Consider the following 23337-nt stretch of genomic DNA (forward strand, 5'->3'; position numbering starts at 1 on the left):
CAAAACTGAACCAGGAAGAAATAGAAGATCTTAACAGACCCATCACAAGCAAGGAAATCGAAACTGTCATCAAACATCTTCCAGCAAACAAAAGCCCAGGACCAGATGGCTTCACAGCTGAATTCTACCACAAATTTAGAGAAGAGCTAACACCTATCTTACTCAAACTCTTCCAGAAAATTGCAGAAGAAGGTAAACTTCCAAACTCATTCTATGAGGCCACCATCACCCTAATTCCAAAACCAGACAAAGATGCCACAAAAAAAGAAAACTACAGGCCAATATCACTGATGAACATAGATGCAAAAATCCTTAACAAAATTCTAGCAAACAGAATCCAACAACATATTAAAAAAAATCATACACCATGACCAAGTGGGCTTTATCCCAGGAATGCAAGGATTCTTTAATATCTGCAAATCAATCAATGTAATACACCACATTAACAAATTGAAAGATAAAAACCATATGATTATCTCAATAGATGCAGAGAAAGCCTTCGACAAAATTCAATACCTATTTATGATGAAAACTCTCCAGAAAGCAGGAATAGAAGGAACATACCTCAACATAACAAAAGCTATATATGACAAACCCACAGCAAGCATTACCCTCAATGGTGAAAAATTGAAAGCATTTCCCCTGAAATCAGGAACAAGACAAGGGTGCCCACTCTCACCACTACTATTCAACATAGTGTTGGAAGTTTTGGCCACAGCAATCAGAGCAGAAAAAGAAGTAAAAGGAATCCAGATAGGAAAAGAAGAAGTGAAACTCGCGCTGTTTGCAGATGACATGATCCTCTACATAGAAAACCCTAAAGACTCTTCCAGAAAATTACTAGAGCTAATCAATGAATATAGTAAAGTTGCAGGATATAAAATTAACACACAGAAATCCCTTGCATTCCTATATACTAACAATGAAAAAACAGAAAGAGAAAATAAGGAAACAATACCATTCACCATTGCAACAAAAAGAATAAAATACTTAGGAGTATATCTACCTAAAGAAGCAAAAGACCTATACATAGAAAACTATAAAACACTGATGAAACAAATCAAAGTGAACACAAACAGATGGAGAAACATACCATGCTCATGGATTGGAAGAATCAATATTGTCAAAATGACTATTCTACCCAAAGCAATCTATAGATTCAATGCAATCCCTATCAAGCTACCAACGGTATTTTTCACAGAACTAGAACAAATAATTTCACAATTTGTATGGAAATACAAAAAACCTAGAATAGCCAAAGTAATCTTGAGAAAGAAGAATGGAACTGGAGGAATCAACCTGCCTGACTTCAGACTCTACTACAAAGCCACAGTCATCAAGACAGTATGGTACTGGCACAAAGACAGAAATATAGATCAATGGAACAGAATAGAAAGCCCAGAGATAAATCCACGAACCTATGGACACCTTATCTTTGACAAAGGAGGCAAGGATATACAATGGAAAAAAGACAACCTCTTTAACAAGTGGTGCTGGGAAAACTGGTCAACCACTTGTAAAAGAATGAAACTAGAACACTTTCTAACACCATTCACAAAAATAAACTCAAAATGGATTAAATATCTAAATGTAAGACCAGAAACTATAAAACTCCTAGAGGAGAACATAGGCAAAACACTCTCCGACATAAATCACAGCAAGATCCTCTATGACCCACCTCCCAGAATATTGGAAATAAAAGCAAAACTAAACAAATGGGACCTAAGGAAACTTAAAAGCTTTTGCACTACAAAGGAAACTATAAGTAAGGTGAAAAGACAGCCCTCAGATTGGGAGAAAATAATAGCAAACGCAGCAACAGACAAAGGATTAATCTCAAAAATATACAAGCAATTCCAGAAAAATAAATGACCCAATCAAAAAATGGGCCAAAGAACTAAACAGACATTTCTCCAAAGAAGACATACAGATGGCTAACAAACACATGAAAAGATGCTCAACATCACTCATTATTAGAGAAATGCAAATCAAAACCACAATGAGGTACCATTACACGCCAGTCAGGATGGCTGCTATCCAAAAGTCTACAAGCAATAAATGCTGGAGAGGGTGTGGAGAAAAGGGAACCCTCTTACACTGTTGGTGGGAATGCAAACTAGTACAGCCGCTAAGGAAAACAGTGTGGAGATTTCTTAAAAAACTGGAAATAGAACTGCCATATGACCCAGCAATCCCACTTCTGGGCATACACACTGAGGAAACCAGATCTGAAAGAGACACGTGCACCCCAATGTTCATCGCAGCACTGTTTATAATAGCCAGGACATGGAAGCAACCTAGATGCCCATCAGCAGATGAATGGATAAGGAAGCTGTGGTACATTTACACCATGGAATATTACTCAGCCGTTAAAAAGAATTCATTTGAATCAGTTCTAATGAGATGGATGAAACTGGAGCCCATTATACAGAGTGAAGTAAGCCAGAAAGATAAAGAACATTACAGCATACTAACACATATATATGGAATTTAGAAAGATGGTAACGATAACCCGATATGCAAACAGAAAAAGAGACACAGAAGTACAGAACAGACTTTTGAACTCTGTGGGAGAAGGTGAGGGTGGGATGTTTTGAAAGAACAGCATGTATATTATCTATGGTGAAACAGATCACCAGCCCAGGTGGGACACATGAAACAAGTGCTCGGGCCTGGTGCACTGGGAAGACCCAGAGGAATCGGGTGGAGAGGGAGGTGGGAGGGGGGGATTGGGATGGGGAATGCGTGTAACTCTATGGCTGATTCATATCAATGTATGACAAAACCCACTGAAATGTTGTGAAGTAATTAGCCTCCAACTAATAAAAAATAAAAAAAATTAAAAAAAAAAGGTTGACTTTGAAATTATGGAGAAATCTTAGAAACTATTTCTAAAAGTCAAATGTTCTCCTTGCTTGCTCTTTCACAGTTTGATCTTGGAGTTCACTGAAAACGCAAGTGTTCAATACAATAGGTAATGCCAACTAGGGCCAAAAGTTTGTCATCAAAACATGCTTATACAGTTGTTTCTATTGATTTCGTTAGGCCATCAAATCACACTACCGCTGATAAATTTCATTTCCTAATGCACAATAAGTAATTTTTTAAAATTGAAGCATAGTTACTGTGTACTGTTATATGTTATAGGTATATAACATTCACAATTATTAAAGGTTATGTTTATAGTTATTGTAAAATACTGACTATATCCCCATTGTACAGTATATCCTTGCAGCTTATTTTATACCTAGTAATTTGTGCCTCTTATTTCCCTGCCCCTCTCTTGCCCCTCCCTGTTTCCCTTTCTCCACTGGTAACCACTAGTTGTTCTCCATACCTATAAATCTGCTTCTTTTTTGTTATATTCACTAGTTTGTTGTACTTCCTTAGATTCCACATATAAGTGATGTCCTTCAGAATTTGTCTTTCTCTGACTTCTTTCACTTAACATAGTGTCCTCCAAGTCAAGTCTATCCATGTTACTGCATGTGGCATTGTTTCATTCTTTTTTATGGCTGAGTAATAGTCTATCATATATATGTACCACATCTTCTGTAAAAGAAGTTATTTTCATACTAGAATTAAATTAATAATTATATTTACTGACTCTTGCTGCACATATAATAAATATTTTCTTTGTAGAGGAATCTATAGAATCTGTATACTTTAGTCCTTAGTTGTTAAATTTCAGAATGATAAATCTCCGTATGCTAAAAGATTCCATCTTTTATATGTCATAATAAAGTTAGTGTGCAGATCTATTAAAAAGGACATTTCTGTTACTCTCTTCTGCCAACAGAGTGGAATAGGCATTTAATTTCTGAATGGTGCACCTTTGTTTAATTGGTAAATTGGTAATGATGTCTTCTTTCTACTATTGTAGCAATATTTATTGAGAACTTGCTGTGTTTCAGGTACATGGGTTTTTTTTCACAGCCATCGTATCAGTAGTTATTCCTATCTTATATATCAAAGCACAAAGGAAGACACTGTTCCTCGGCCATACAGTTAGGCCTAGATAGAAGTGAGGTGGCCTGACTCCACACCAGTGCTTTTCATAGCTGGTCCTCAAAGTTGGCTATACTTCAAAGGCATCTGGGAGCTTTACCAGAAAAAATGGGGGGTGGGGACAGGACATGCCTGGGAAAGGGGCCCCAGACTAATTAAATCAGAACCTCTATAGGGATGAGGTTTCAACACTGGCATTTATTAGTATTTTTAAAACATCTTCTGATGAGTCTAATGTGAAACTAGGGTTGAGAACCACCACCCTGTAATTATACTGTTTATATTAGAATTAATTTTATTTAATTTGATAAAGTAATCTGATAGTAGCAGATAAAGCACATGTATAGACTTAGGGCTAGAGTAGAACCATGGCAGAGATTTTACATACCTTCCTACATAAATGAAGCAACTTTATATCTACAATCTTTAATACTAGAATTGTGGGTCATACAACTTAACACATCAGAAGTAATGAGGCTATATATAAGCAGAAATTCAGACAACTACAAAAACACAAAGCTTAATGAGTTTTGTTTCTATATGGAATTTCAGACTTCAATAATATCTTTAATTTTTCCAAGCTTTAGTTCATTATCATGTGTTTAAAAATACTACTTATATTTTAATTGTAAGTATGGTACATGCTTAAGTTTAATCTTTTATAATAAAATAGTCAATAAAATGTTTCCAGATCTGGATGAATCTATTATAAACATAGATGAAACTATTGTGAATGCAGACAGACATATAATCATATTCATCACATTTAATTTCATAATTCATATGGCTTATGAAGTTATAAGAACATAATGTAACATTTAATCTCAGTAACATGTCTAGTTACTATCTTAACATGGGATAACAGAATGAGAAAATGTATCATGCTTGTGAACAAAAGGGATTGAATACAGATTACCATGAGACTTCATCCTGAATCTCCTGAGCAGGCATGCTCACCTCACATTTAGTTACTAAAATGTGGCTATCAAACTCAACACAGGCTTCTACATGCAGAAGTTAGACAACCAAGTCTGGAATGGGTATAATGAGTTGTTCATGGGAGTTGTTTTTAAAGCATGCCATTTATAAAGCAAAAAAACATTTTGGTACAGTGCCCTCTTTTGTATGTTAGAACCTATTTTTAAGAGCATTTTTATATTGGAGTACAGTTGATTAACAATGTTGCGATAGGCTCAGGTGCACGGCAAAGTGATTGACTTGTGCATACACCTGTATCTGTCCTTTTTCAGACTCCTTTCCCATTTAGGTTCTTACATAATATTGAGCATAGTTCCCTGTGCTATACAGTAGGTCTTCGTTGGTGGTTGAAAGTGTTAAGTGCTAGTTGCTTGGTCATGTCTGACTCTGTGACCTCTATGGACCATAACCTGCCAGGCTCCTTTGTCCATGGAATTCTCCAGGCAAGACTACTGGAGTGGGTTGCCATCCCCTTCTCCAAGGGTTCTTCTTAACCCAGGGATCAAACCTGGGTCTCCTGCATTGCAGGTGGATTATTTACTGTCTGAACCAGGGAAGCCCTCTTCTTTGCTGGTTATCCATCTTAAATGTACCAGTGTGCACATGTCAGTCCCAAACTCCCTAACTATCCCTCCCCCAAATCACAGAATTTTAGTTAGGAATGGTAATTCCTGTAGTTATATAGAAACTTACAGGGGCAGCTGTGTTGAAGGTCATAGAACTATGCAGCTAGTCACAGAGCTAAAATCACAGAAAGTTATCTCTATTCCTTTTTCCTGTTTATACTCTATCAGATTGCATATTTACCTTAGGGAGGAAAAAAAAACAGATTTAAGAAATCTGTTTATGGCACCAATATTTTTTCTTTCAAGCTTTGTCTTTCCAGCACCAAACATTGGATATATGTGTGTGTGCGCGCGCGTTTGTGCATGTGTATTTTCTACAAATAGTTTTTATTGAAAATGCAAGGTAATATAATAGCACTGAATACCATCTTTCTGGGACAGCAGTATACTGTGTTTCTTTAAATATTTATCACCCTCCCCCTCTCCCAAAAAAGAATTTTTAAGTATGTAAACTCTGTAGAAATATAAGCCTCTGATACTAGAAAATTTTTAAGAAGAAAACCCATTTACTATCTAATTCACTGTAGATTGTTAATAGGAAGACAGTTTTGCAGATTATCCAGCTTCCAGCTCAACAGCTAGCTTTCCATTCTGGGAAGGTCCCTTGAAACCATCAATGAGGTTATGAGAGAAATCATGTAGTAGGTCTGATGATGTGGCAAGAAATAAGACACAAAAGACTGTGGCCAGGATGACTTTCCTTACATGATAATAGGGTGGCTGCTTTACTGTAGACATGGTCACACCTCTGCTGATGGCAGAAAAGGCGAGTGAAAGGATCGAGCCCGTGGTTTTGAGCCTATCCTGCAGGCAGTGGGGCATGTCGCCACCAGCCCTCTCCAAGGGGCGCCGGCTGACACAGCTACTTTCTCATGTAGGTCCTCGGCAAGGCTGGTCATTTGGATAGTAAAGCAAGGTCACACTGAATTCCAGGTCTCGCGGTAGACTATGAGGTAGACCAGTCGTTTTGTCTAGCCTAGCTCAAGGAGCAGGAAGCCCAGATTCTAGTCAGGTTCGTGATGTTTTGCAGCTCCCTAAGAGAAAAAACATTCCTTGTCCTCCCTTCCCATTTGTTCAAGCAGTTTAAAAAGAAGAAAAAAAACAAAAAAAAAATGCTGAATCTGAGAAAATCCTCAAGTCTGAAGAAACTGAGTTTAATTCCGAAACTTCATTCCTTCCAAGAGACTATACATCATCTGTATGGACATGTGTAACAGCAGTGATGGAGAAACTGTCTGGTTCTCTTAGGTTTCTCAATAATGTGGCCTTGTTATTTGCAGGCAATGATTTTCCAGCCAGAGATACTGCCGTGTACAACTACAAGCACACATCTGCACCCCCACGACTTGGATAGATGCTCTTTGAATTATTCACCAGGTACACTTTAGGTGTGCCTCAAGGGTCTACTTTCTAAGCATGTACTCTACTTCATAAATGATTAAAAAAAAACCTGTTACTCAGATTATGAATGTTGGACTGTGCCCTGAATCTTAAACTGAAGCAACTTATCAACATTGTGACACCTGTAATTATGGTGCTAATGCCATCTTTCAAAATATGTCTGAAAATAATACATCCTCAGTAGGTCATGTGCTTAGTATTTTAGCATTGAGGGTTGGTTTTGCTTTAAGTCAGAATTTGTTTAAATAGGACTACTGTATTTATACAGGTATGTTACTGACTTTACAACTTGGCATCTTAAAAAGATAATGACACATTTTGGTGGATTTGAATTTCCAAAATCGTTTGCCAGGTAGGAAAGGAAGAAATTGCATATAGGTTTTATGGCTTTTCATGAATAGACCGTTTCTTTTTGGTCAAAAATACGAAGATGCTTTCAGATTTCTCATGCTTCCAGCAGCAAAAATACACAAATAGTGCCCCAAAAGTTCTTTTATATAGACATTTTAAAGGCAGGGTTCTGAGCATTACCTTTTTCATTTGTGGGCCAAGGGAAAGTATATTGTGTGATTAGCCTGTTTTTCACTGCATACATGTCATAGTACTTAGTAACATTTCTGCTAACAACTTTTGTAGTGAAGATTATACCACAAATTAAGATATTCAATTAAATCAGTTGAACAGTGAGAAAATATAGAGAACCCTGTATCCTAATCTCTTACAATTCTTCTGCATGGCTTATACATATTACCCCATCTGTTTACCTTTTTGAAATACATAATAATGTGTTTATTTTCAGGATTACAGCTCTGCTTTACTCAAAATGCCATTTTCTGGACCAAACTATCAGCTTTTTTATGTTCTGTGGTATGGCAGACTTCTGTTGCATTGAAGCTTTTATTTATAAGAAATGTACAACACAAGGATGTTAGAAATAGCTTTGCAATAAAGGAAGCTCTGTGGTGGAAGCCAAGGGGCAACAGTGGATAAATTGTGCAAAAGGCTGCTTGTTTGGAAATCACGTTTAATTTAAAAGAACTTTCAATCACTAGTTAATATAACTGCTTTAAATTTACAGACAGTGGGAGTAGCTCACCGCTACCCAAGTATGCTTCATCTCCCAAACCAAACAACAGCTACATGTTCAAACGGGAGCCCCCAGAGGGATGTGAGCGAGTGAAGGTCTTTGAGGAAATGGCGTAAGTAATGTCTTTTCTATCAGCTGGGATCTGCAAAGCTGTAAAGCTTTTTACTGAGACCAGTTGATTACAGATGAATCAACTACTCCGTCCAGCTGATAATGTGTTTCAGAAGCAAATTATGGAAAGAGAATTCGGTAGGCCAGAGATCTGACTTAAGGAGAAATTAAGTCTGTGTGCTGGAAATAGGCTAACACAGAGAAACTTGGAAATTCATCCCCACTACATAAAAGATCAAGTTTGAATCTTTAAGAATTTTCCTTTCACAAGCTCTGTTAATTAGATGGCTGAAGAAAACCCACAGCTCTAGCAGCACGGTGAACACCCACATGTGCGTAGGCTTCACGACAGCGGCCCCACGCGCCAGAGGGGCTGTCTCCCCCTCTGTAGACGCATCTAGCGTGTGTATTCATTGAATTCAGACTTCCTGCTCAGGTTTTTTTTATTCTTTTTGAAAGTTCAGTATGTATAAAATAGAAAACTTCAAAGGAAAAGAGACTGATGCTGTAAAATAAATACTTGGCAGAACAGCTCAAAATAAGAGTGTGCGGCTCCTGGGTTCGCTCGCCCCCCTGCCCCAGTGCAGGCTTGCCCGCTGGAGGCCGCTGCGCTCCTGTAACCTCCAAGGGGACAGAGACCAGTCTTACACGAGGTGACGGCGTAGTTCCCGGGAACAGGGGGAGATAAAGGGCTTGTGGACGCTGCTCTGCTGGGCTGACTGGCTCTACAAGATGCTACCGAAACTTTTTTCTTATTTTTCCTGATCTGTATTATTAGAAGTACGTATAGAGATACAGAAAAAGGAGGAAGTACTTAAAACCAAATATCCGATGGGGTAATCCCTCTCCCATGTACTTAAGAGAAGAGGTCATTTTGACATTGCATAATCCACGTTTCTAAAGAAATGAGAGCACTAATCTCAGAAACATTTCTGTCTGCCCAATCCTGTAGAGAATCCTTTTGTTTTCAATATCACCTCAGTGCTGTGTACGTCAGTAGTATGCCAGCTGACTTGTGCTATGGAAGATGTTTATCCCTCTGTGTACACTGAATCCATTCCCTGCCATTCACATTTTAGCCGTTTTAGAGTACTCCAGTTAATTTGGAAAATACTTGACTTTTTTAATGATTGTAAAACCTAATTTTGTTTTATGGTTTTAGGTCTCGTCAGCCTATCTCAGCCCCTCTCTTTTCATGTCCTGACAAAAACAAGGTTAATTTCATCCCAACCGGATCAGCTTTCTGTCCTGTAAAGCTCCTAGGCCCTCTCCTCCCTGCCTCCGACCTGATGCTCAAGAACTCTCCTAACTCGGGCCCGAGCTCGGCTCTGGCCACCCTGACCGTCGAGCAGCTCTCCTCCCGGGTTTCCTTCACGTCCCTTTCCGACGACACCAGCATAGCGGGCTCCCCTGAGGCCTCTGTCCAACAGCCATCCCAGCAGCAGCAGTTCCTGCAGGAGCTGCCGGGTGAGGACCACATCTCCGCTCACAACTACATGGTCATCTAGAGTGAGGGGGGAGCTGGCCTCCACCCTGTGTTCCACGCGTTAGGAACTAGATCTCAGACACCTATCTGCATGGAGTGACCAACTTTCCGACACCACCACCACCAACAGAATACTTAATCAGAGTCATCAAGTATCTCAACACTTATCTTGGCAGGGACGGAACTCCTATTCAGCAGTTTTTGTGGAAAGCAGTAATGCTTGCAAAATGTGTGTATCATTCAGCATTCAAAGTGGAGACTATGCATTTCATAGTATGTTTGACAGATTAGTACTGTGTCCTTGTTTTGTCCCCAAATCTTCAGTATAAATAAGCTCTATATCAGAAAGTTGCCTGTCTAAATGGAAAATGTCTTGCTGTGTTTTGTCCTATGGAAAAATACTGTACTTCAGGATTATGTTTACAATTGATCCAGGTGTTTGTTTCTAACTTCTGTAATACATACAATGCAAAAAATAAATAAATGGCCACAACAGTTGCACAGGGCCCACCCTATGGCCTAGCTTCAGGTACTTCAGTTGAAGTCTAAACTCAGGTAACTTGGAATGTATATCATATTGGGATATTAACTATTTCACAGCTAAAAAGCTAAAGAGGGAACAGCACTCTTTTGCCTTTTCTTCTTTTATGCATTTCCCTTTCCTCATTACATTCCACATTCTTAGAATAAGAAGTGCATTCAACCCTAGGAGAACAGAAATCCTGGACATGGGTGAACGCGAGAAGAACCAGCAAATCCGTGGTGTCTGACATCACTTTTGTCACACGGTTACAAGTAAAACAACTGTTGCATTCACTGTTTCAACATGTGTAAATGTGGCTTTTTTTTTTTTTTTTTAAAACAAGTTCTGGGTGTTGCTCCGTTAATGACTGATACAATATTGCAAATAAAGTATCAGGTATAGGCTGTACAAAACATTCCCCCAGTGTGTGTGTGGATGTTAAAGACAAGAATGTCTAGGTGTCATTTTCCCAGAGGATGGCTGAGGTGTTTTGTTTATGTTGGCCATCAGGGTTATGAAATGCTACTGATCTATCTAAAGGCATAGTCACCTTTCGTTTCTCTGTTGGAAATTCTTGAATCTGCAAGTTAAGAAATGACACACTTTGGTTATTTTCCTCAAGCAGTTCAGGTGCATGAGTTGTTTTAATGTAGAGAGAGCAATGTGAGCGTCAGAATTCAAAATAGGTTATCTGGTGACTTGCAAGTGTAAGTAGTGTGGAGCTGTTTCATTTAAGCCTCTCATAATAATACCATGAATACTTCTGTTCATATTTTGGAAGCATGGAGTAGACCATATACCCAAGTAAAGAGCCTTGAACCTGCAGACTTGACCTAACTTCTTGAAGTGTGAAGAGAGCCCTAGATGTTCCTGATTGGTCAGCGAAAGAGCCCAACTTCTGACATTGTTTTCTGCAGCACAGAGTATGTTCAAAAGCGGAGAGAAGTTTCTGTGTTTTGTTTCATTGCTTTCAGTTCAATAAAACAGTTGTTTCATCTGCACCTGAAGTGTATGGCACAATTTTCTTAAGAATTAGGGGAACAAGGTGCCTACAGTTACAGGAACGTTTCAGTTCCTTTCAGTCATTCCTGGGTTTTTCTTTGTTTTATTTTATAAGGAGGTTGAAGAAGGAAGATGTGATAAAGAAGAAAGCAACACCATTGATTTTTTTTTTAAGAAATGGTATATATATGTGTGTGTATATGTATGTGTATGTGTTCAGTGTATTATTTTGTCATGATCCCAATTATCTTCTGTCCACCAAAGTTTGCAGTAATATTCTCTCCAGAAGGTGCATTCTGGCTCCTTAATTAGTCAGTGTTATATAGTAGGAGACTGGCATGGGAAAGGACTCAGTTTACTTTTACCATTTAACAGGGGAACCTTTTAAAACAATCGATTCAGCAGAAGACACCTTTAACCCTAATAATCTCAGGCCTTGATGAAAATACTATATTTTGTAGATTATGGTTAAAGGCAGAAAATTATTAGTTCTGTAAGATAAATATGAGCTCCATTAACTTCTGATATCTGGTTTAGCATTACATAATGTGTTGATCTTATACTCTGCTTTTGTCCAAATAAGATGCAATAGTATCAATATCAATTTCTGAACGATGGACTGAATATGCTTTTTTTTGGTAATGAAATCTGATGTACGATATTTATAGTGACGTGCTTTTATTTTCTCATGAGAAAACTAAATATTGTGTTGTACATTTGTTCTTAGCATATATTAAAGTTTTGAACCAAATGTGTTAAAGCTTATGCTTTGCCATGTAAATTTCCCAGAAGTTGTTGAGCTCAAATGTATCCTACATCCAGCTGTAGAAATTTGTCAGAGATTGTTTAAATTTTGTATATAGTTGTACTGTTTAATTCTACACTGCGCTGAACAGTATTCGAGTTACCATACAATATGGCTTTACACAAGGAAATGTGTGGCTTTTGTTTTGTATTTTTTCAGTATAGAAGTTCCTGTGTCTTCTTATTTAAATAAAGTTATTAGTAAAACTGGAACAGTTCACTTTGTTTTTGGAAAGACTGGGCTTTTAGCATCTTACCTGACAAGGATGAATTCAGCTCTCGGGTTGGAGGTACACTGACTGGATTAGATTTCCACAGCCTGGTTTCTTCTTGACATTTAATTTACACACTTTCCATCACAAGCTAAGAAACGTGATGTCTCAAGTTCCAAGTTTTTGTTCTGTTCCCAGCTATGAGCATCTTAAAAAGAGAAGACAGTGTCCCCATGTCATCATTTTATGCCTAAGACTTATTTACAAAAATAAGTTTGCGTTAATGAAATCACCACAAAGGAAGTTGCAGGAAAATTTTTTAAAAAATGTTCTACTCTTTATTTACAGAGCAAAAGAGTGTTGATGTTTTTCCCAGTTACCTAAATAGAGTAGGCCACGTGGTGGCTCAAAAGCAAAAACGAACTGCTTTGAGAAGTAATTTGCCAGCAGCATAGTCTTCATTTCCAAAGCACCGCTCACTGAAAAGATTTGGCTTTTAAATTGAACCTAAAATGACTATGTTTAGGGCTTTAAAAAATATATAAATTTTTAAGAGTGAGTTTGATCAATTGTCTTCTTCAGGACAATATATGACTTAGGCAAGGAATCCTCTACTGCATACAAGTTAAAAATTCCACTGCAAATGAATGTGAAGAAAAAGTGGAATTTCAGCCCCATCTCTGCTTGATCATATAAGCTTAATATTAAATGGCCCTGAGACAAGTTAGTATTTGCAAAATCAAACCTAAGGAACAAGGAAGGAGAAATTCTAAGAATTTTGTTTTATGTTTAAGCCTATGTTACTGGAAATAAAGATTAGTAGAAATAAAGATAGAAATATCACAAAATGAATGTTTACCGCCACCCAGTGTGAGGTGAGGTCTAGCTCTGAAGTCTGGTTATCCCCCACTTACTCCTTATAAGCAGCTTCTGTCTCCTACCCCATCTTTGGACCTCACAAGTCTGTCTTCCCTGGTAAACTCACTTTGGTGAACTTAGGGTTCCTTAGAACTACAGGAACTTCATGAAGGTAGATCCCGTAATTCACACCTTGAGTCAAAAACTGAATGCCATAGTCTAGCCCCACAGTTCCAGATATCTAACAAGCATCTCCTCTCAGACTTCTTGCGTCATTTCAACTTCAGTGATTAAAGGGAATGAAGATACTCTTGTTCCTGTCACACCAAGTTAGCTCTTCTCCTTCACACTTATGTTCCTTCTGTTTCCCAGAAAACAAGGGCTAGAATACTATTTTCTGACATTTTCTTCACCTAAATCAGAATTACCTGTCCTCCTACTATCTCACTGCTAAATATCAAGCTGCTGGAGCTGTGATGGTGGTAGATAAGACAGCCAGGCCATGTGGATGAATTTCTTTTGAAATAGGATTCATGTGGCAAGAAAAATGTTTGCTGGACTTCCAAAAATCTCCTCAGCTGTAGACTAGGGGTCAACCAACCATAGCCCACGGACCAAGTCTTCCCCAATGCCTATTTTTATAAATGTCTACATTTATACTGTCTGGTGGCTCAGATGATAAGGAATCTGCCTGTAATGCAGGAGACCCAGGTCTGATCCTGGGAAGTTGGGAAGATCCCCTGGAGAAGGAAAAGGCAACCCACTCCAGTATTCTTGCCTGGAGAATCCCCTTAGAAGAGCCTGGCGAGCTACAGTTGTTGGGGTTGCAAAGAGTCAGACGTGACTGAGTGACTTAACACATACATACATACTGGAACAAAGCCACACTTAGTCGCCTATGTACTCCTTTGGCTACTTTGCTGTACAATGGCAGAATTAAGTAACTACTACAGAGACAGTGTGGCTCCTAAAATATTTACCGTTTGGTCCCTCAGATACAGATGACACCACCCTTATGGCAGAAAGCAAAGAGGAACTAAAGAGCCTTTTGATGAAGGTGAAAGAGGAGAATGAAAAAGCTGGCTTAAAACCCAACATTCAAAAAAATGAAAATCATGGTATCTGGTCCCATCACTTCATGGCAAAAAGGTAGGGAAACAACGGAAACAGTGACAGACTTTATTTTCTTGGGCTCCAAAATCACTGCAGACAGTGACTGCAGTTATGAAATTAGAAGATGCTTGCTCCTTGGAAGAAAAGCTATGACAAACCTAGACAGTGTATTAAAAAGCAGAGCCATCACTTTGCCAACAAAGATTTGTATAGTCAAAGCTATATTTCCAGTGGTCATGTATGGATGTGAGAGTTGGACCATAAAGAAGGCTGAGCACTGAAGAATTGATGCTTTTGAACTGTGGTGTTGGAGAAGACTCTTGAAAGTCCCTTCCACTGCAAGGAGATCAAACCAGTCAATCTTAAAGGAAATCAATCCTGAATATTCGTAAGAGGGACTGATGCTGAAGCTGAAGCTCCAATACTTTGTCCACCTGATGTGAAGAACTGACTCATTGGAAAAGACCCTGATGCAGGGAAAGACTGAAGGCAGGAGGAGAAGGGGATGACAGAGGATGAGATGGTTGGATGGCATCACCAACTCAATGGACATGAGTTTGGGCAAGCTCCAGGAGATGGTGAAGGACAGGGAAGCCTGGTGTGCTATAGTCCATAGGGTCACAAAGAGACACAACTGAGTGACTGAACGACAACCACCCTTAGAGGAAAAACATTTATTGACCTCTGCTATAGACCAAAAGAATAAGCTAGATTAGGTAACTTGTGTCATAAATGTGGTGGTTTCAAAAATATGTCCACAGTCTCTTCAGCTAGTAGTTTTGGTAAAGCTGGACAGTACAGTTCAGTTCAGTCGCTCAGTCGTGTCCAAATCTTTGTGACCCCATGAATCGCAGCACGCCAGGCCTCCCTGTCCATCACCAACTCCCGGCATTTACTCAAACTCATGCCCATCGAGTCGGTGATGCCATCCAGCCATCTCACCCTCTGTCGCCCCCTTCTCCTCCTGCCCCCAATCCCTCCCAGCATCAGGGTCTTTTCCAATGAGTCAACTCTTTGCATGAGGTGACCAAAGTACTGGAGTTTCAGTTTCAGCATCAGTCCTTCCAATGAACACCCAGCCCTGATCTCCTTTAGGATGGACTGGTTGGGTCTCCTTGCAGTCCAAGGGACTCTCAAGAGTCTTCCCCAACACCACAGTTCAAAAGCATCAATTTTTCGGCACTCAGCTTTCTTCACAGTCCAACTCTCACATCCATACATGACCACTGGAAAAACCATAGCCTTGACCAGATGGACCTTTGTTGACAAAGTAATGTCTCTGCTTTTTAATATGCTATCTAGGTTGGTCATAACTTTCCTTCCAAGGAGTAAGTGTCTTTTAATTTCATGCCTGCAGTCACCATCCACAGTGATTTTGGAGCCCCCGAAAATGAAGTCTGACACTTTCCACTGTCTCCCCATCTATTTCCCATGAGGTGATGGGACCAGATGCCATGATCTTAGTTTTCTGAATGTTAAGCTTTAAGCCAACTTTTTCACTCTCCTCTTTCACTTTCATCAAGAGGCTTTTTAGTTCCTCTTCACTCTTTGCCATAAAGGTGGTGTCATCTGCATATCTGAGGTTATTGATATTTCTCCCGGCAATCTTGATTCCAGCTTGTGCTTCCTCCAGCCCAGTGTTTCTCATGATGTAGTCTGCATATAAGTTAAATAAGCAGGGTGACAATATACAGCCTTGACGTACTCCTTTTCCTATTGAGAACCAGTCTGTTGTTCCATGTCCAGTTCTAACTGTTGCTTCCTGACCTGCATACAGGTTTCTCAGGAGGCATGTCAAGTGGTCTGGTATTCCCATCTCCTTCAGAATTTCCCATAGTTTATTGTGATCCACACAGTTGAAGGCTTTGGCATAGTCAATAAAGCAGAAATAAATGTTTTTCTGGAACTCTCTTGCTTTTTCGATGATCCAGCGGATATTGGCAATTTGATCTCTGGTTCCTCTGCCTTTTCTAAAACCAGCTTGAACATCTGGAAGTTCTCAGTTCACGTATTGCTGAAGCCTGGCTTGGAGAATTTTGAGCATTACTTTACTAGTGTGTGAGATGAGTGTAATTGTGCAGTAGTTTGAGCATTCTTTGGCATTGCCTTTCTTAGGGATTGGAATGAAAACTGACCTTTTTCAGTCCTGTGGCCACTGCTGAGTTTTCCAAATTTGCTGGCATACTGAGTACAGCACTTTCACAGCATCATCTTTCAGGATTTGAAATAGCTCAATTGGAATTCCATCACCTCCACTAGCTTTGTTTGTAGTGATGCTTTCTAAGGCCCACTTGACCTCACATTCCAGGATGTCTGGCTCTAGGTCAGTGATCACACCATTGTGATTATCTGGGTCATGAAGATCTTTTTTGTACAGTTCTTCTGTGTATTCTTGCCACCTCTTCTTAATATCTTCTGCTTCTGTTAGGTCCATACCATTTCAGTCCTTTATTGAACCCACCTTTGCCTGAAATGTCTAACTCAATGAAACTAAGCCATGCCATGTGGGGCCACCCAAGATGGTTGGGTCATGGTGGAGAGGTCTGACAGAATGTGGTCCACTGGAGAAGGGAATGGCAAACCACTTCAGTATTCTTGCCTTGAGAACCCCATGAACAGCATGAGATGGCAAAATGATAGGATACTGAAAGAGGAACTCCCCAGGTGCCCAATATGCTACTGGAGATCAGTGGAGAAATAACTCCAGAAAGAATGAAGGGATGGAGCCAAAGCAAAAACAACAGCCAGTTGTGGATGGGACTGGTGATAGAAGCAAGGTCTGATGCCATAAAAAGCAATATTGCATAGGAACCTGGAATGTTAGGTCCATGAATCAAGGCAAATTGGAAGTGGTCAAACAGGAGATGGCAAGAGTAAATGTTGACATTCTAGGAATCAGCAAACTAAAATGGACTGGAATGGGTGAATTTAACTCAGATGACCATTATATCTAATACTGTGGGCAGGAATCCCTTAGAAGAAATGGAGTAGCCATCATGGTCAACAAGAGAGTCTGAAATGCAGTACTTGGATGCAATCTCAAAAACGACAGAATGATCTCTGTTCATTTCAAAGGCAAACCATTCAATATCACAGTAATCCAAGCCTATGCCCCAACCAGTTATGCTGAAGAAACTGAAGTTGAATGGTTCTATGAAGACCTACAGGACCTTTTAGAACTAACACCCAAAAAAGATGTTCTTTTCATTATAGGGGACTGAAATGCAAAAGTAGGAAGTCAAGAAACACCTGGAGTAACAGGCAAATTTGGCCTTGGAGTACGGAATGAAGCAGGGCAAAGGCTAATAGAATTTTGCCAAGAGAACGCACTGGTCATAGCAAACACCCTTTTCCAACAACACAAGAGAAGACTCTACACATGGACATCACCAGATGGTCAACACTGAAATCAGATTGATTATATTCTGTGCAGCCAAAGATGGAGAAGCTCTATACAGTCAGCAAAAACAAGACCAGGAGCTGACTGTGGCTCAGATCATGAACTTCTTATTGCCAAATTCAGACTTAAACTGAAGAAAGTAGGGAAAACCATTAGACCATTCAGGCATGACCTAAATCAAATCCCTTATGACTATACAGTGGAAGTAGGAAATAGATTTAAGGGACTAGATCTGATAGACAGAGAGCCTGATGAACTATGGACGGAGGTTCATGACATTGTACAGGAGACAGGGATCAAGACCATCCCCAAGGAAAAGAAATGCAAAAAGGCAAAATAGTTGTCGGAGGAGGCCTTACAAATAGCTGTGAAAAGAAGAGAAGTGAAAAGCAAAGGAGAAAAGGAAAGATATTCCCATTTGAATGCAGAGTTCCAAAGAATAGCCAGGAGAGATAAGAAAGCCTTCCTCAGCGGTCAATGCAAAGAAATAGAGGAAAGCTGGACAGCCATGTGCAAATCAATGAAGTCAGAATATTCCCTCACACCATACACAAAAATACAATAGCTTAAAGACTTAAATATAAGACATGACACCATAAACTCCTACAAGAGAATGTAGGCAAAACATTCTCTTGACATAAATCATAGCAGTGTTTTCTTAGGTCAGTCTCGTGAGGCAATAGAAATAAAGCCAAAAATAAACAGATGGGACTTAAACTTATAAGATTTTGTGCAGAATATAAGCTTCTGCACAGAGAAAAAAAGACAACCTATGGAATGGGAGAAAATATTTGCAAACAATGAGACCACCAAGGGCTTAATTTTCAAAATATACAAACACACAAAACAGCTCAATAACAAAACAACCCAATCAAATAATGGGCAGAAGACCTAGTGTTTCTCAAAAGAAGACACACAGATGGCTAATGGGCATACCAAAAGATGCTCAACTTGGCTAATTATTAGAGAAATGTAATTTAAAACCACAATGAGGTATCACCTCATACCAATCAGAATGGCCATCATCAAAAACTCTACAAATGATAAATGCTGGAGAGGGTGTGGAGAAAAGGGAATGCTCCTACACTGTAGGTGGGAATGTAAACTTGTGCAAACACTGTGGAGAACGGAATGAGAGGTTGCTTAAAAAACTAAAAATAGAGCTACCATATGAGCCAGCAACCCTACTCCGGGGCACATATCCAGTAAAGACAAAAACTCTTAATTCAAAAGATACATGTACCCAATGTTCATAGTAGCACTATTTAGAACAGCCAAGACATGGAAGCACTCTAAGTGTCCATCAGCAGATGAATGGATAAAGAAGATGTGACATGTATATATATATATATATACCCACACACAAGTGGAATATTAGCCATTAAAAAGAATGAAATAATGTAATTTCAGCAACCTGGATGTACCTAGAGATTATCATACTAAATGAAGTCAGTAATAAAAAGACAAATATGATTTCATATTATATATGGCATTAAAAAAATGGTATAATTTTCTTAAAAAAAAAAGAAACAGACTCACAGACATAGAAAACAAACTTAAAAGGGGAAAGAGGTAGAAGGAATAAATTAGGACCTTGAGATGAATAGGTACACACTACTATGTATAAAACAGATAAGCAATGTCTTACTGTCTAGCACAGGGAACTATAATATCTTTTAATAAACTATAATGGGAAAGAATTATATATATATATATATATATATATATATATACACACACACACACACTTTGCTGTACACCAAAAATTTATAAAACAGTGTAAATAAAATTTTTTTATACTACTCCCTTCCAGAGGTAGAGTTTAATTCCCCACCCCCTTAAATGTGGGCTGGACTTGCTTAAGAATAGAAAACAGCAGAAGTGACAGGTTGTCATTTTCAAGCTTAGGTTACAGAAAGACAACCATATAGTCAAATCTGTGGTTTTTCCAGCAATCAAGTATGAATGTGAGAATTGGACCATAAAGAAGACTGAGCACCAAAGAATTGATGCTTTTAAACTGTGGTGCTGGAGAAGGCTCTTGAGAGTCCCTTGGACTGCAGGGAAATCAAACCAGTCCATCCTAAAAGAAATCAACCCTGAATGTTCAGTGGAAGGACTGAAGGTGAAGCTCCAATACTTTGACCACCTGATGCGAAGAGCTGACTCATTAGAGAAGACCCTGATGCTGGGAAGGATTGAGGGCAGGAGGAGAAGGGGACAACGGAGGATGAGATGGTTGGATGGCTTCACTGAGTCAATGGACATGAATTTGAGCAAAGTCTGAGAGCTGGTGAAAGACAGGGAAGCCAGACGTGCTGCAATCCCTGGGGTCACAGAGTCAGACACAAGTTAGCAACTGAACAGCAGCAACATAGAAAGACAGGCTGCTGTCTTGCACGCGCGCTCCTGGAACACTTGCTCTGGGGAAAGCCACACTGTGAGGGTATTCAGGGAGTCTATGGAGAGACCCACCGCGAGCAGCGGGGGTCCTCTGGCCGCCATCTAGCGAGGAACTGAGACCTGCAAGTAGCCACACAACTGAGCTTGGAAGCAACTCTTCCAGCCCCAGTCAAGCTTGAGATGCTTGCAGCCCCAGGCCACAGCTTGACTGTTGACTCCTATGAGAGACCTCAAGCCAGGCCGGCTAAATCACTCCTGGGCTCCTGACCCTCAGAAAGTGTGTGAGAGAATGTTTGTTGTTTTAAGGTACTAAGTTTGGAGGTAATTTGTCATATTGGGTTAGAGAACTAATATACAATACAGAAGGTTTTCTCCAGCCTCCCTTGCAGCCCCATGGAATGTAACCTCCCAGGCCCCTCAGTCCATGGGATTCTCCCGGCAAGAATACTGGAACGGGTTGCCATGCCTTCCTCCAGAGGATCTTCCTGACCCAGGGATTGAACCTGGGTCTCCTATATTGGCAGGCAGATTCTTTACCACTAGCACCATTACTGCCACCAATATCACCTAGAGTCTTACTGTATCATTCCATCCTCTGGGTCCAGAAAATGATGCTTGCCTTTTCAGAATGGACACTTCTTGAATGAAAGCCATTTGGACTAAGTTCAAGACAAAGCTTTCTCATATATAATTTTGTTATTTGAACAACTCACCTTATAGTAAGTCTACTATTAATAGATTGTGACGGAAAGTTGTCTAACACTAAACCATCATACCTAAGACAATCAGGTGGAGGGGAAAATTAAATCCTTGCAGGAAAGGATTCCCCGTGGGAAGGGAGGCAAAGAGAGGGAAGATAAATGATCAGTGGAAAAGAAAAGCAGAATCTAAAAATAACGGGAAATATTTCCATCTCAAATGTCTTTTTTTTTTCCTTTAGTGAACAGGAGGCTGGTGATCCATTGATTCTAGTGGCCTATTCCATTCCAGAGGCATCTGCATTGCTCAGGAGAGGAAAATGTTTTCAAAGGTTCCAGATCAGTTGGGTGATGACCCCTCTCATTCAAAAGAGTCATTTTCTTAAAAATGACTAAGAATTTGAATAATTAGATCATTTTCCCTCCAAAAGATTTTCCGATGATAAGAAATGGGTCGCATTTCACACTACAGATTCTACTCAGATCTTGGCATAAATTTTAAGCGCGACTTTGATGACATCCTTTAAGCCAGACCTGGGTGTGGGCCTGCAGGCAGCGGATGTTATTTCAAACCGCTATGGGGAAGCAGGCTAGCTCAAAGGTGGATGGAGGGCTTCACAAGACCTGCCAGACGGAGCAAAGGGTTCATGAGGGAAAAGGCAGACCATTTCTCAGGTTTTTCCATTCCGCTTTGTAAAGGAAAGGGGTTATACTCAAGGGACAGAACTTAACAAAGGCCACTGCTCATGTGTGACAGTCAACAGCCTGCCATTTTTCATACAGACTGAAATCAAGGCAAGCTGGGTAATTTAGCTTGCTCTCCATTCATCTGCCCGCTTGATTTCAGACAAACCCCTGGGGTGGTCTGCCCTGCTTCCCTTCCCAACTGACCACCCTGGGAGCTTTGTATGAAGAACCTGTTTTGTTTTGAATCCCTGGCCCTTTCTCCTGGTCATTTTGCTAAATCCAGGTCCCGCAGGGAGACAACACACGAGACGGGAGGAGGAGACCACAGGTGGTTAAACCAGGGGGACAGGGTCTGCGGATGGTGCTAGAAGAGGACTGAGGCGAGTGTTCACAGTATTCATAAGCCCTTTTGAAATCCTTGATTTCTGCTTACAATGAGCATGCATTCCCTTAGTCATGTGTTCTAAAAGAAGAGGACAAGGAACATGATCTTCATTTTTGCAGAATCCTTGGCAATCTTCCTTCTGCTTGCAACCCCCTTCTTATTATCCATTCATCAGACTCGCAGCACACAGGGCTGACCTGGGTGTGACTGAACTGATACACACTTCTGGTACACTGATATACACTTCACACACTCCTGATATAAAGACAAGGTGGAATTCAAGGGAGTGATCAATGTGAAAATAAAGGTTTAGCCTCACTAATGATCACAGCAATGCAAACGGAAGCAATTTGTTTCCTTTAAACTGGTGAAGATTAACAGGAAGGATAATATTCAGTGTTTAAAGGGGTAGCAAAGATATGGTAATCTTCATATATACCATTAGAAGAATAAATTGGTCCACCTTTCTGAAGAAGAGCATGGAAGGACTTAAACAAAACAGTGTGACCTGTAGTTTTATAAAAATATATGTGTGAATTGTAAAAAAGACATGAAGAAGGTACAAAAATTAACAGTGTTTATGTCTGGGTTGTAGATATTCTCTCTTGAACATTTGTGTTTCTATTTTTCTACATTTTCTTTAGCAGCAACTGTTAGCCTTATAATCTGGGAGAAAATGCATGTTAATTTCTAAATATTAAGAGAAGGGGGGAAAAATATGGAGTAGAGGAAGGAAATGGTAGAAAAGATTTAGTTTTAACAGAAATGAGCCACAGATCTCTTAAAATCAAGGTGGCTTGAGAGAAGGTTTGGTACAGTGAATTCTGGCTCCGTGCAAGAGTCCAAATATGACAGAGTTTCAAGCCTTTTCCTCTTAGGGAGAAAAAAATGGCCCCCAACAGCTTCATAACCAGGTAAAGAGGATTAAATTATTTAAGGGGAGTGGGGGGGATAAATTGGGAGCTTGGGATTGACATTACACATTACTTCCCAGGTGGTAAAGAACCCACCTGAAAATGCAGGAGACATGGATTGGATCCCTGGGTTGGGAAGATCCCCTGAAGGAACACATGGCAACCCATCCCAGTATTCTCACCTGGAGAATCCCATGGACAGAGGAGCCTGGCAGACCATAGTCCCTAGGTGCAAAGAGTTGGACATGACTGAAACAATCTAGCAAGCATGCACGCATACACACATATACAAAGTAGATAATCAACAAGGACCCACTGTAAGCACAGGGAGCTACAGTCAATATTCCCTAACAACCTAGATGGGAAAAGAATCAGCATAGATAATATGTATACAGATAATTGCATCACTTTCCTATATACCTGAAAGTAACACAACACTGTAAACCAACTATACTCCAATATAAAACAAAACATTTTAAAAATGATTTAAGCTTGGAACTGGAGGTACATTTCACTTGGAGGAGGCTGCATCTTCAGTTCTGAGAACAGAGCATCCCCTGGTGCATGGCGCACACCAACTGCTGTCCACGCCGCTGAGATGGCTTCGTGATGTGGACACCCAGGGGCTCCGCAGTCCATTC

General features: G+C 39.8%; 1 protein-coding gene across 1 annotated transcript in view; it reads left to right on the plus strand.

The window, feature by feature from the left end:
• The window catches only part of GLCCI1 (glucocorticoid induced 1), a 117283-nt gene extending 105044 nt beyond the window's left edge, over positions 1–12239 (plus strand). The window contains exons 7-8 of the mRNA XM_061164959.1: positions 8092–8212; positions 9374–12239. Coding sequence (XP_061020942.1) covers positions 8092–8212; positions 9374–9719 — 467 coding nt within the window. The 3' untranslated portion in view covers positions 9720–12239. The remainder of the gene's footprint in view (positions 1–8091; positions 8213–9373) is intronic.
• Positions 12240–23337: the final 11098 nt, after the last annotated feature.

The sequence above is a fragment of the Dama dama genome, chromosome 18 (genome assembly GCF_033118175.1).
Source record: "Dama dama isolate Ldn47 chromosome 18, ASM3311817v1, whole genome shotgun sequence".
NCBI classification, from domain to species: domain Eukaryota; kingdom Metazoa; phylum Chordata; class Mammalia; order Artiodactyla; family Cervidae; genus Dama; species Dama dama.